The sequence below is a fragment of the Hyposmocoma kahamanoa genome, unplaced genomic scaffold (assembly GCF_003589595.1).
Source record: "Hyposmocoma kahamanoa isolate Upper Pololo Valley unplaced genomic scaffold, ASM358959v1 204, whole genome shotgun sequence".
In the NCBI taxonomy this organism is placed as follows: Eukaryota; Metazoa; Arthropoda; class Insecta; order Lepidoptera; family Cosmopterigidae; genus Hyposmocoma; species Hyposmocoma kahamanoa.
In genome coordinates this window covers 2,466,331-2,478,889 of record NW_020653728.1, presented here as the reverse complement: position 1 = coordinate 2,478,889, position 12,559 = coordinate 2,466,331, and the positions used below count along the sequence as shown (strand labels likewise).

Here is a 12,559-nt window from a genome sequence, read left to right as displayed (position 1 = left end):
TCGTAATTAGTACCCCCAAATACCCCGAAAGTGATACCCATATTCCATTTATTTGAAAAGTCGTGTCCGCCATCTTGGATTTAGAAATAAATGCCATATTCGTAATTAGCACCCCCAAATACCCCGAAAATGATACCCATATTGTATTTATTTCAAAAGTCGTGTCCGCCATCTTGGATTTAGAAATAAATGCCATATTCGTAATTAACACCCCCAAATAATCGTGTACTTACTAATTTCGTCAAACGTAACGTCCTTTCCAGCTTTCTACCAAACTTTTTTACAAATATCAGAAATTCAAGTGTTGTTATTACAAATTCGTTCGTGTTATGAATTCTGAGAGTCGTATTCCAGAACTCTACTCAATACTCAAGTCAGGACTTGAGTATTGCAGTGAGCACTGAAAATCATACTCAAGTCCTTGCCATAGGGTCGTATTTCCAGTGCTTGAAATCATACTCAAATCTGCTCAAATCCTGACTTGAGCATTGAGTAGAGTTCCGGAATATGACCCTGAGTGACCTTGTACTTGTGCCATCTTGTGAGCACTTTAAGAACTACGGTGTAAAAACGTGACAACGAAATCAGCTGTTCATAGACCACGACGCCATTTTATTCCACATAAAGTGTATTCATTGTCGCACACAAGCAAATATTTGGTCGATTTTAATTGATTTTGAAATGATTACAAATATCTCATCATTGGACTTTATGCGTTAGTTTTGGTATATTTGGTATATTATCGCATTCAGAAAATCAATGGTTTTTTTATTGGAAATGTAATAATATGTATAAAAGAGCCGCAGTGACGAAAATATCGAATTCATTTTGTATAGAATAATTAATATTTCCATTAGCGCAAAGGTAGAAAATATGTCAGTAAAGGTATTAAACAGTAATGTTTGATTCGTATCTCGTTTGGTCCAGCCATCCTGACGAACATCCTCGAATCCAAGGTTATAAAATAAATTAAAAAAGTGACATCATTAGCTGTCAGTTTTGACGGATAGAATGAAATGTATTTCAAAAATGTGATTTGTTTTTCGATGGAGCCATAGCTTTTAAAAGAAGAAGACTTCAAATAATATAACTGACTAGTATATAGTAATCTGTGTAATATAGTGCGAGGAAATTTGTTCACAGAACTAGTGAAAATAAGAACTGTGTGGGTTTTATCGATTTTTACCGCGCTTTTTTAAGTACGAGTTACATTTTAGAGCTTTTCAAAGGGTTTTTAGGTAAGTCAGTATATATTTATGATTTGAAAATGCTATTTAAATATCGTGGTGTATTGTTCGCTTACCTCGTGAATACATGTCACTTCCCTGGTCTGTATTCCAATGCCACAAGACTTAGTACACTGTGAAAATTCGGTATAATTCCATCTGGGAGGGCACGGGTGATCATTGCAGGTTCTAACTCTGTTCTCTGGTTTCGTCAAAGGGTCACACATGTACGGTGACGCGTTTTTGCCATCTTCATCTCTGACGCATTGTATTATTAGTTCCTGGGAAAGATAGATTGCATTGTGCTACAGCTAAATGTTTTTTTTTTAATTTTTATTGAATTGATATAAAATTTTTTTTTTGTCAAATTATTCCACTAGTTTGTTATTAATACAAAGATCAAACACTTAGAAAAAATTCCTTCGATCCGGCCGGACGTCTTCTAGCAACCCGTGCCAGACACTATGCCAACTAAGCCACGGAACGAACCAGTGGACATCACGAATTTTTTTATGTGCTTCATTGACCTACCAACAAATGGGCGTCAGGTCCAATACAAAAACCATGGAAAAAATGTCCAAAGTCCTATATAAACATGACATGTGAAATTCATATAAACTAGAACATTTAATTTAAATTGTAACGTCATTGCAATACTGTCAAATTTTGCTTGTAACAATTTAAGGGCCCAAAAACACCAATTCAGCTTCTATTGGAAACTTAACAAAATGCGCTATATTTAGCTTTGACTGAAAAATATTTGAACAGAAGAGTAATGGAGTAGCCTTTATTGTAAATATTAATTAATTTTTATATGTATTATAATGTGGAATTTTGTACAAATTCACTTAAAGAAATAATAAAAAGTTGGGCAGATACATACATACAAATGTAACAAATATGAAAATAAGAGTGTACTATAACAAATGACCCAATATTCCAAGTAAACTTAACTCAAATGTCCATAATTCCGAAAACTGAATTATAATAAAACCATTACGCTTTCAAGTAATTTTGATGCTTTTCACATAGACAAAATTAGCTTTTGTTGCGTAATATTCCTAAAAAATACATTTGACATAATGAAAATTCGACCTAAACGTTGTTTGGGGCAAACATATTTTCTGACTTCTGATAGGTAATCTCAAGCCTTAAAACAAGTACAACAATATTTTATTAGTTATTGTTAACGTTTAATAAAAAATCATTTTAAAAATAAGACCAAAATCAAAGCGACTCTATAGTTTCTTTGTTCTAAATATTTCAATCATTTGTGGTTCGAACAATTGAAAACTGACCAAGAAGTTTATATAAGCTTTTTGAAATTGATGTAATGAGTCTCTTTCCATCTTTTGTACATGCAATTTGTAGAAAAAGGCCAGTTAGCTATATGATTATTTTGTTTGCTTTTGTAATTTATATTTACGATTCATTTATATATAAATTAAATACTATACAACTGTACAAAACCAAACTTTTAAGTCATGATTATGATAACACAATATATTTGTTTAGTGATACAATATATGATACAATATCCTGTTTTTACACTTTACTGCAGTAATTTTTACAAGTTATTATTATATAGTACTGCATGATTGATAACCGCACTGTCAGTCGAACAAACGAAGACTGTTGTGTGATTGATGCTCTGTATGCGATTTTAACGCCCTATAAGTGCGGACACTTTTTAGTACAAACCCGATGTCCATTTGTTGGTAGGTCAATGATGTGCTTGTTGTCGTATCTTTGTATTTGGTTTTTCATATTTTATTTATTTATTTCTTAAATTTGTATTTTAAATTGTAATACTGAGACATTGAGAATATAAAATAAAGGATTATATTCTATTTTGAGCCACTGTAATACATAAACAAATAGTGCTGACGTAAAAAAACCAAATTAGTACTACATACCTGAACACCGCTAAGACATGAAGCGCTGCAACTTGTGTACCCTTTTTCTTTCCAGGAGTACGATTTTCCAGGAGAGCCTGGAGCTACACGGATGTTGCTAGACGTACCAAAGGCCAATGACCTGCTGGAAAGGAACCCGTTTATTAATATTAACTTGTTATCGATGCTATACCTTTCTCTATCTAGAGCGCGAGATCTCTTTAAGGTATCCATACTTTTGTCTCTAGATTACAGATTGGAATAATAATAAGTTATATATATCGTATTACTAACTTAGTCATGAAACCAAGTTAGTCCTTAATAATGTCCACAAAATAATGGAAAAATGTGGTCAGTCATAAGTATGATCACAATAAAATAGTTTTGCCAAAACAGAAAAATGGACAGTGCAATACATTGGTAAACATAGTTAGCATTTTATGATAAAAAAGTTAATTACGTCTATATAAAACCATCGTTCTGATAATCTTCAATAAAATAAAATAACAGTGACAAATTGTAAATATGTAGTAATCTTATCAAAATAAATACCAGTATCAAGTTCCAGGTAATATTTTTATCAAACGGTCACTTATCAATGATAATACTATAAATAATCCGTCATTTAACATGGAAACTCCGTCAAGTGAACGTAAAATTCCACATAAAATGTCTCTAGACGTTAATATCAGTGAACCTGAAGAATTTGATGATGTGGAAATACATAATTGCTTGAGAGAAGTTGCTAAAGCAAAAGGAATAGATAATTTCGATTATAATGTTGAATTTGCGTGTGGTAAAGGTGATAATTACATTGCAAATATTTTTCGAGTTCTCATCAATGATACTGAGAAGGAAAATAATTTACGTGTGATTGTAAAAACCCTTGTGAGAACGTCAAGGCAAGATACATTTTATGAGTTGCACAAACGTGAAGTGGCAGTTTATAACGAAGTTATACCGATATTTGAAACTATACAACAGCATTTGGGAGACGATAAGGTTATATTTCCCAAGTGCTTATATTCAAATGCAGAGAAGGGGAAGGAAATTTTAATATTAGAGGATTTGGTGGCGCAAGGCTTTGCAATTGATAGAAAGTTGTTGAACTTTGAAAAACTGGACTATTTACAGGTCCGATTGGTGTTGACAGAACTTGCAAAATTTCATTCTTTATCTTTTATCTGTGAAGATAAAAAAAATGAATCCTTTGACAAACTAAAGGGAAAGTTTGACGACATCATTTTCGAAAAAACTTTCTTAGACAAAAGCAAGTTGAAGGATTATTTTCTAGACTGTTATGAAATATCTTTGAAAGTAATAAACAATTTGGATGCAAAGGAAAAGTTAGAGCAAGTGAAAAGCAAGTTATTACCGATTATGAGAAAGTACGTGCAACCATCAAAGTATAACGTATTATGCCATGGGGATTGTTGGATAAATAATGTTCTTTTTAAACATCAGGTGAGTATATTATCATAATATTTCACTTTTAGTAATAAGAGAAGAGAATTTGCTCGGTTTCATTACATCGTGATCGCGATCGTGTTTTACTACAGTTGTCGCATTAAGCCGATTTGACGTCGACGCGGCCGATCAGCCGTCATTAGCTGCGAACGGACGCCATGACAAATTCGCAGGAAGCAGGTTCGTTGCCGACTTGTGTCGAGCCAATGCGAAACGCGCATCTTTTTCCCTCTTAGTTCATGGACATAAAGCTTTTTTGATCAGCTTAATGCGAAGCTGGCATTTATCTGGTAATCCCTAATCTGGTACTTAAAGCACAGATTTAGTTAGTAATAGTGTAGCTCATATATTTGTTTTTTTTTTTCAGGAAATGAAGCCAAGTCAAGCATGCTTTCTAGATTTCCAAGCAATGAGCTACGCCAGTCCAGTTCTCGATATTATCCACTTCTTATACGTTTGCACTGACTCTGCATTCAGATTTGAACATTTAGATACACTTCTAATCGTTTACCATGAAAGTTTAAAATCTGCATTAAGAATAAATGACATTGATATTAAAAAAGTTTATCCTATAGAAGATTTTGAAAATGATTTTCAAGAACATTTACCTTTTGGTTTGTTAATAGCTCTTTTGGAACTTAGATTGGTCATACCTAATAATGACGACGATTACAAATCAAAAATGAGTAATTTTGGTTCAAAACTTGATATTTCCGAAGAAGTAGAGACACCTAATTTGTTTGAATTAGCTATCAATGATGTTGTTAATGAAAGTATTGAGAATCGTGTTTTGGATAAACTTGTTGATGAAATAAAGAATGTAAACTAGTCAATGGAGTTTTTTGATACACGTTTTAAATTACGAATGAACTATTAATGGATTTTCCGTAAAAAAGTTAGCTTAAGACTCTGAAATGGACCTCTGTAGGTTATCTGGATTCCTCACCACACAGCAAAATTTTGAATTAGTATATTTCCATACACAAAAATGAGATTTGATGGAAAATTTTAATACCAGTGTTAATGACACCGTATTTTACAATTAACTGAGAATCACGCCAACCTTTTTTAAAGGTTTAAATTTTTATTAAAAAAACGAAACAAAAGAGTGACAATAAGTAATAACTGAAGTACTAGAAGTAAGATTACAATGAAATTGGAACCCCGCGACTCATAATACACTGCTAACGTACGTCATACGTTGCAAACGGTTACTACAAGCACTTTGGTCTGCTATTCTTAAGTACTTTTTATTTCAATAATATATTTTTTTGAGCTTATAACTTACCTGTCTCCACCACCATAAGATGGCACACTAGAATCTCCAAAAGAAGTTCCATAAGCCATCGAACAAGGTTCCATTACACATCTCTCCGTTTCTTCAGCAGGTTTCGGCCCCATACATTTGTTATCTGGAAGTTTCGCGATTGTTCTCGAAAATTCTAAAAAGATCTTGCAGTGGACTTCTTTCTTTCGCCAACCTTCTCCACAGGTGACACTGCATGGGCCCCAGTCTTCGTCTTTGATGTAGCTGCAGAAAGACAGAATATTAACATCGTCTTTAAGCATAGAGTGATAGTTGGTGTAGGTTTGTTTTGACTTGTTTTTTGAGACCATTCAATACTATTGATTCCACAGTGTGCTGTGGAGTGTATGTAGTTTCGATCAATTTGGTAATTTTTACAGAGTGTCCAATCATAATAATTGCACTACAGCTGTTTTATTTAGATTTAAAAAAGCAAATAAGTCTAATGTTCCTAGACAGAACGTGGATGTTTGATACTTACAATCGTTACTAGAATATAGAAGGACATTACAAAATTTTGTTTTCTATTGCAAAGTAATTTTAACGCGATTTAGATGATTGATTATCCAACGTCATCGTTTGATACCTATACGGAGCACTTGTATTTATGATGGCACTTTATGATACTCGTAAACAGGTGTAGGTGATGAAATGGACATTTTTTCTTATCATGCCCATTAATCTTATATTTAACGTCAAATAATGATAAAAAAAACCTTCACAAGATATTGAAGCTTCAGAAGTACTGTTTACACGATAAAGATGAATGCTACTGTCTTAGGTAATAGAAAAGCAGATACAAAACTTATATTTTGTTCAAATTGTATTGGTTAGAGACCTTGTATGTGGGAGTCTTTATTCATATTCATTATAAGTTGTGGTATTACAAAAAAACAAGTCAAAACGTAAGTAACTAAGCTATAACAATCTATAGAGAAAAGATCACACACTTTTCAGTACATGCGAGGTGCTTAGGGAACTACGAATCCTATAAATCATCTGGCTGGTATATGTAGAAGTAATGCACCAGTGTTTGTTTGTTTTTCACCAATATGCCACCTGTAAACTCGAAAACTTTGTTAAGATCCCTTTTATACAACTAATGTTGAAACACTGTGGTAAGTTTTAAAAAATCTGTAGCCGTGTTTTGTGTGCCAGAAATGTTAAGAGTTTTTTTTTTGGAAAAGTGTAGAAAAGTGTGGAAGCAAAGAAAAGAACTGTTTATGTGCAAGGTAAATTCAAAATTGTGCAGTGCAGAAGAAAAAGACAAAGTAAGTGTAGAGTTTGTGGAAATCGGTAGAAAAGTTGAAAATGGTACAATGTAGGGATGTAATAAGATTGACCGGTGTAAGCTCGCTCCTTCTATGCTATCATAGTGTGATCGTAGAAGCTGATCAACAACTTAGGTAGAGGTGTGAGGAAGGGACAGCAAACTTTCCATTCCTCTGTCCTAATCAGGTCCTAACTGTCAACTTCAACACTCTGAAGTTCAGAGCTAAATATACTATACAGAATTGTATAGGTACTCATTCTCTTGTTGCAGTTTTGAAAATTTCATAAAATTCTATGCATATGAAATGAAACTATTTTTCGGGATTTAAATAGCTTACATTTGTTTTTTCAAACAAACCATCGTTTCGGGCCCTTTACAGGTCCCATGGTCACGGTTGGCTGAGGTAGTACAGTCATTAACCAGTTATATCAAATATTAATGACCCTTTTTTTTTAATAATTAAAAAAAAAATTAAAAATAAGGTAATGACTCTTGTAACTATAGTGATATAGTTACAAAAGTTATTAATGAATTATTTTTATTTTACAAAAAAACTTTCCAATTTATGTAGTACGTAACGTAATGTAGCACGTTTCATAAATTATTTTATTGAATGAATTTTGATTATTTTAATTTATTATTAATTAATAATAGAAATTAGAATAAATTAAAACATATTAATTAGTACTGCAGTCTTATGTCTGTTTGGAATTTTTCATCAGGGGAAATACTGGATCCCAAACTGGTGGTACGGAGAAACCATTTTCCCTTTTTCCTCTCGCAGCATTCTGGGTAGATAACGGACTTCTTTGCACGGTTCTGGGGTTTGTCAAACTGCATTGAATGTGTAGGTTTATCCATGACATACTTGCAAATTGCAGACTTGTTTACGCAACGGTAAACAAATAAACGCGATTTAAATCCGGAAAAATAGTTTCATTTCCTACGTGTAACAATCGCGAAAACCTAAATCCAAAATCCATTGATAATTTGGTAATCAGAGCGCTCCCAGCTCTGTTTGTTGGCGGCATAATGTTCTCTTGAAAATTATGATAGGCTCATGTTTGTCCTCAATCCCACCTGATAGTAATTGAAGATTTGGACAAGGCCAGAACACGATACCTTGAACAGGTCTAGGTAACTTGAATCTCCTTTGAATATATATAAACGAAGTTGTCTAAAGACATATATTTACTGTCAACTGCATTGACTGTTGAATATTGCTCAATTTACATTGCTGTGGGTCGGAATGGAATGGAATGGAATGGAGGCTTTGTCGCCTTGAGGCTGTAGTTACGTCGTCGTTTGACGTCACACTGCGCCTGCCTTCGCGCCACTTCTCGCGGATTCACCAGGCGTCGCCTAGGCAGCTGCGGAAATTCCCGCGAATGCGCGAAAATTCGCCGGAAGACGCGCGACTAGTTTTTTTTAGCTCGTATCTAGTTTGTACGTTACATTATTTGACATTTTTACACAATCTCCTTACAAAAATTCGCTTCCATTCCGATCCGCCGTAATGCAAATTGAGCCTAACAGAGAAGAGCGGAATCATTATGTCTTCCATCATCACCGTCTACCATAAGCCAATCTAGCTTAAGATGGTCGCTCATTTAACACCTCGATCCTTAACAAAACATTATGGCGCACTGTTGCCGCGCAGCCCACTTGAGTATTTCGTATTGCAAAATACATTGTGCTTAACCAGATTTACTGATCAATATTCAATGTTTTACTCTGAATCGAGGTGTAGCTGAGCAGTACCTACTAGTGAACATAGATTATAAGGCAGTCAGGTCTATCTATGCCTACGTCTTGCAGATCATTAAAAGGTCGAACTTAGGACAGTCAACCTATAGTATGAGAGAAAAACAGTGAGTGTCATTGGAGGTAGCAAATCCGTGTTGCTTTGTTTGTATAGTGATCTATTTACACAGTGAAACGTCTATTCTAACAATTGTAATGACGACATTCACTCAGGTTTAGGAATCTAATTTAACGACCACTATAAAACTCTTGAGTCATACGAAACACGACTCTTGTGCATTGAAATTGGATTTGAAAATCGTTTGTCGTTTGACTCATAAAATACAAGCTATTAAACAAAAGGTTGCTAAGGCTAACAGCCATTGGACCGTGTAAATGAAGAGGGGTAATGTTATTTCTTGTAAGGCGCGATTTTCGTTAGAAAAGACGAAGAAAGTAGATATGTAACAGACGCTATTATTCCAATCATACATAGCAATCTTTGTGTATGCCCTGAGGCTATTATACCATTTGTATTCGAAGTTCTATTCAAATGTGAGATCCGTTACCAACCAAAGAAGAGCTGTTTCAGTTAATATCTCCATGGTGCTTGATCAAAGTAACGATATACCTTGGAGATAGTCATCAAGCAGGTTGCCAATTATGCTAATTTTTTTGAAACCACAGGTCATGGTAATCCCACCGAGACTCCATTGATTATGATAATATTTGTTATTGCTAAAATCTAGTTGCATGGCAGCTTAGTCTCAATACAGTGTCAGTGGAATGGCAGCGATGGCATTTATTCATTCATTGAATCAATAACGATCGATGTTTCCTTACTACATCGAGTATATAACCAGAAATAGAGACGAAGTGTCATTTAATTTGTTTGTTTAACTATTCTATTAAATCATTACGGTGACACTCGCGCTCCGATTGGCCAGCCCGAATTCGAAACAATTGACGGGTGTTGTCATCAAATCGACCAGTTTAACTTGAGCTTTGCTATAATGGACGAAAATTGAAAAAATACCTTGTTTTTTCCCACACCACCGAATGGAACAGCCAGCCATAATTAGAGATATTATCTTTATTACAATAAATACAGCATATTTTTGGAATATACGGAGACGTACATACAGGTCAGTTGTTAGCGCTGTACTATTTCAGCCTTCTAATTTGTGATTTCAGCGCCAACGAGAGTTGATATTTAAAAGTGATATAAGGCCCATTTGCCTGATGAGTTGCCAGGGATGGATGGCCTTTATTTCGACTCTATTTCTGGTTATATACTCAATGCCTTACTAAAACCACATTGGAAATTACTATGCATATCTTAATTTTTATGTTGTTTAGTCTTCAAATTGGATATATGACGTGCCATCGACTTGCCATTGAAAAACTGAACACCGAAAAATTGCAATGGCAGTTGAATTGTAGCTCGATTGCTAGCCGCAAAGTTGAGAGAACTTTTAACAGAATACGAAACACGACTGAGATTATTTTAAATTAGCAGATTTGGGGTCCAATTATTTCATTCACTGTTACAAAACTGCCTAATGACTTTACCATCTCATTTAGTCGTGAGAGCGTGACCATGGGACTTGTAAAGAGCTGAAACGCTGCCGCTGGTTTATTTGAAAAATATACACGATTCAGATCTCGAGAAAAGAATAGTTCCATTTCGAGTGTGAAACAATCGCGAAAACCTAAAAACTCGATATCGATATTTGGTTCGTTCCCAAACATACCGCAGGTCTCCACTCTACTTTGTTAATGGGACCTGAAATCGTTGCGCTAGTATTGATTTTTAATATCAATGTTCGCGTGTGTGTTTTTAATCAATTTCGTAACATGACGAGGGTTACAATGGAACTTTTTGCCTTTACAAAAAATGGTTAATCGTTACGATTGTTTTTTGTTTTATATAATTAAGGCATGTATTATTTAAAATCAATCTCTGTCAATACAGAGCTTGTAAGTTCGTTGTAGGCATATAGTGCGTATCGGCTCAGAGGTCGTTTAGATATCGAGAAGTATCTCATCTTGATAAGTTCTCCAGGCTATAAGCACCATGGATGATAACATTTCATTTGACTCTGTATTTGATTGGTTAGGGCTGAACAATCTTGTGTCGTAGCTTAAATGTCTATACAACCTCAAATGGCTTTGGGTGATCCGCATAACAGTGAGAGTGTCGAATCAATCACTGTGGAAAAAATATATAATAAAATTGAGGATGTATTCTGATTAGTATATACGGTGTGAAAACACGATTGTAAATTTTCACGATTAGACAAAAATCACAAACTTAGGTACATCGAAATTTTACAAGAAAACCGCGTGACTGTCAGGATGGCTGGTCGCCTATGGCGTCTGGCACTGAGTGTATATTCAAGAATTCCTGCCTATTTGCTACCTTTTCTAAATAATTGCTACCTATGATATATTCTGAGAAATTAAAAAAAATTTTTGACCAGCCATTCTGACGTCAGGATGGCGGCTCGCCTCTTTGTTCAGCATGAAGGGAGCAGATTTTCCAGAAGTATGTATTACCAATAAGTGCTATCTTCACGAATTAAAGGTATACGCTTCATATCTACATTAGTTAAAGAAAATATAATCGATTTAAAATTTTACGAAAAAGTGCCTGACTAAACTAAAAAGGCAAAAGTTTTTAGTTCTTTATTGTCATAATATAAAGGACAGGCGTTTAACAATTACTTCGAGGCGAACTAGTCTGGTGAGGTTGCTGATGTATAAAACCGAGAGGGTAGGTAACCATCATAACGCAATATGTGTGTTATTTGTCATAAGTGGATCAAATTGTTTTTGTTTAATTCATCTGAGGATTCAAAGGTTTTGCTATTCCTAATATTGAGTTTAATATTTATGTTTCTGGTTTAAGTAGTGTTTGGTGACAATGAAAAGAGGGAGGAAGTTTGTTGTGCCACTCGATGAGCAAAAAATGCATTACTGCAATATAAAAAGTATTTCTCCAGTAAATCAGATTTACCGCCGCTGTCAAATCCACTGTTTAATGAAATTAGTATCCTTTTATCACATAAAATTCCCACACAGGTACTATATCTTCCTGTAAAGAATAATATCGACTTTCTTCAGTGGCCCTTATAATCCTGCTGTTCGTTATGAAGATCAAAACAAAATTCTGTCTAATGATAATCAATCAAAAAGGAATACAATAATAATAATCAATAGCAGTCAGTAAAACAGTAACTTATAATTTTATTATTGATACCTATCAGTGGGAACGAATGCAACCGTTAAGGAAACCTATAAAGAATGTGAGGCTAACACAAAAATTACAATTAACTGGCCTTCGAATAAAATAGTCCTGTGTAAGTGCACTGTAACAAACTACGATAAAGATTTTGTTCATACTTTTGCTAAAAAATTTAAACTGTCGCCTACGAAGCGAATTGAAATATCGGAAGTACTCAAACATGTTCCCGCTATTACATACCGGAATGCAATGGCCAATAGTGTTATGGGTCAAGTTGATCCTGAACTTGTACATCTACCAACAATTGAACGCTTACGTCAAATAAAACACGAAGAAATTAAGGGCTCACATTATGACCAAAACCAAATTCTTTCATTATGGCTAATGTCGCTAATATCAAAT

General features: G+C 34.3%; 1 protein-coding gene across 1 annotated transcript in view; it reads right to left on the bottom strand.

Moving 5' to 3' along the window:
- LOC113227250 (ADAMTS-like protein 1) overlaps nt 1-12,559 on the bottom strand; it is a gene marked incomplete at its 3' end in the record, with an annotated part of 291,597 nt that overhangs the window by 19,101 nt on the left and 259,937 nt on the right. Inside the window, exons 9-11 of the mRNA XM_026460145.1 lie at nt 5,877-6,119; nt 3,143-3,266; nt 1,304-1,507 (exon numbers count right to left, since the gene is read on the bottom strand). Of these exons, the coding sequence (XP_026315930.1) occupies nt 1,304-1,507; nt 3,143-3,266; nt 5,877-6,119 (571 nt within the window). The remainder of the gene's footprint in view (nt 1-1,303; nt 1,508-3,142; nt 3,267-5,876; nt 6,120-12,559) is intronic.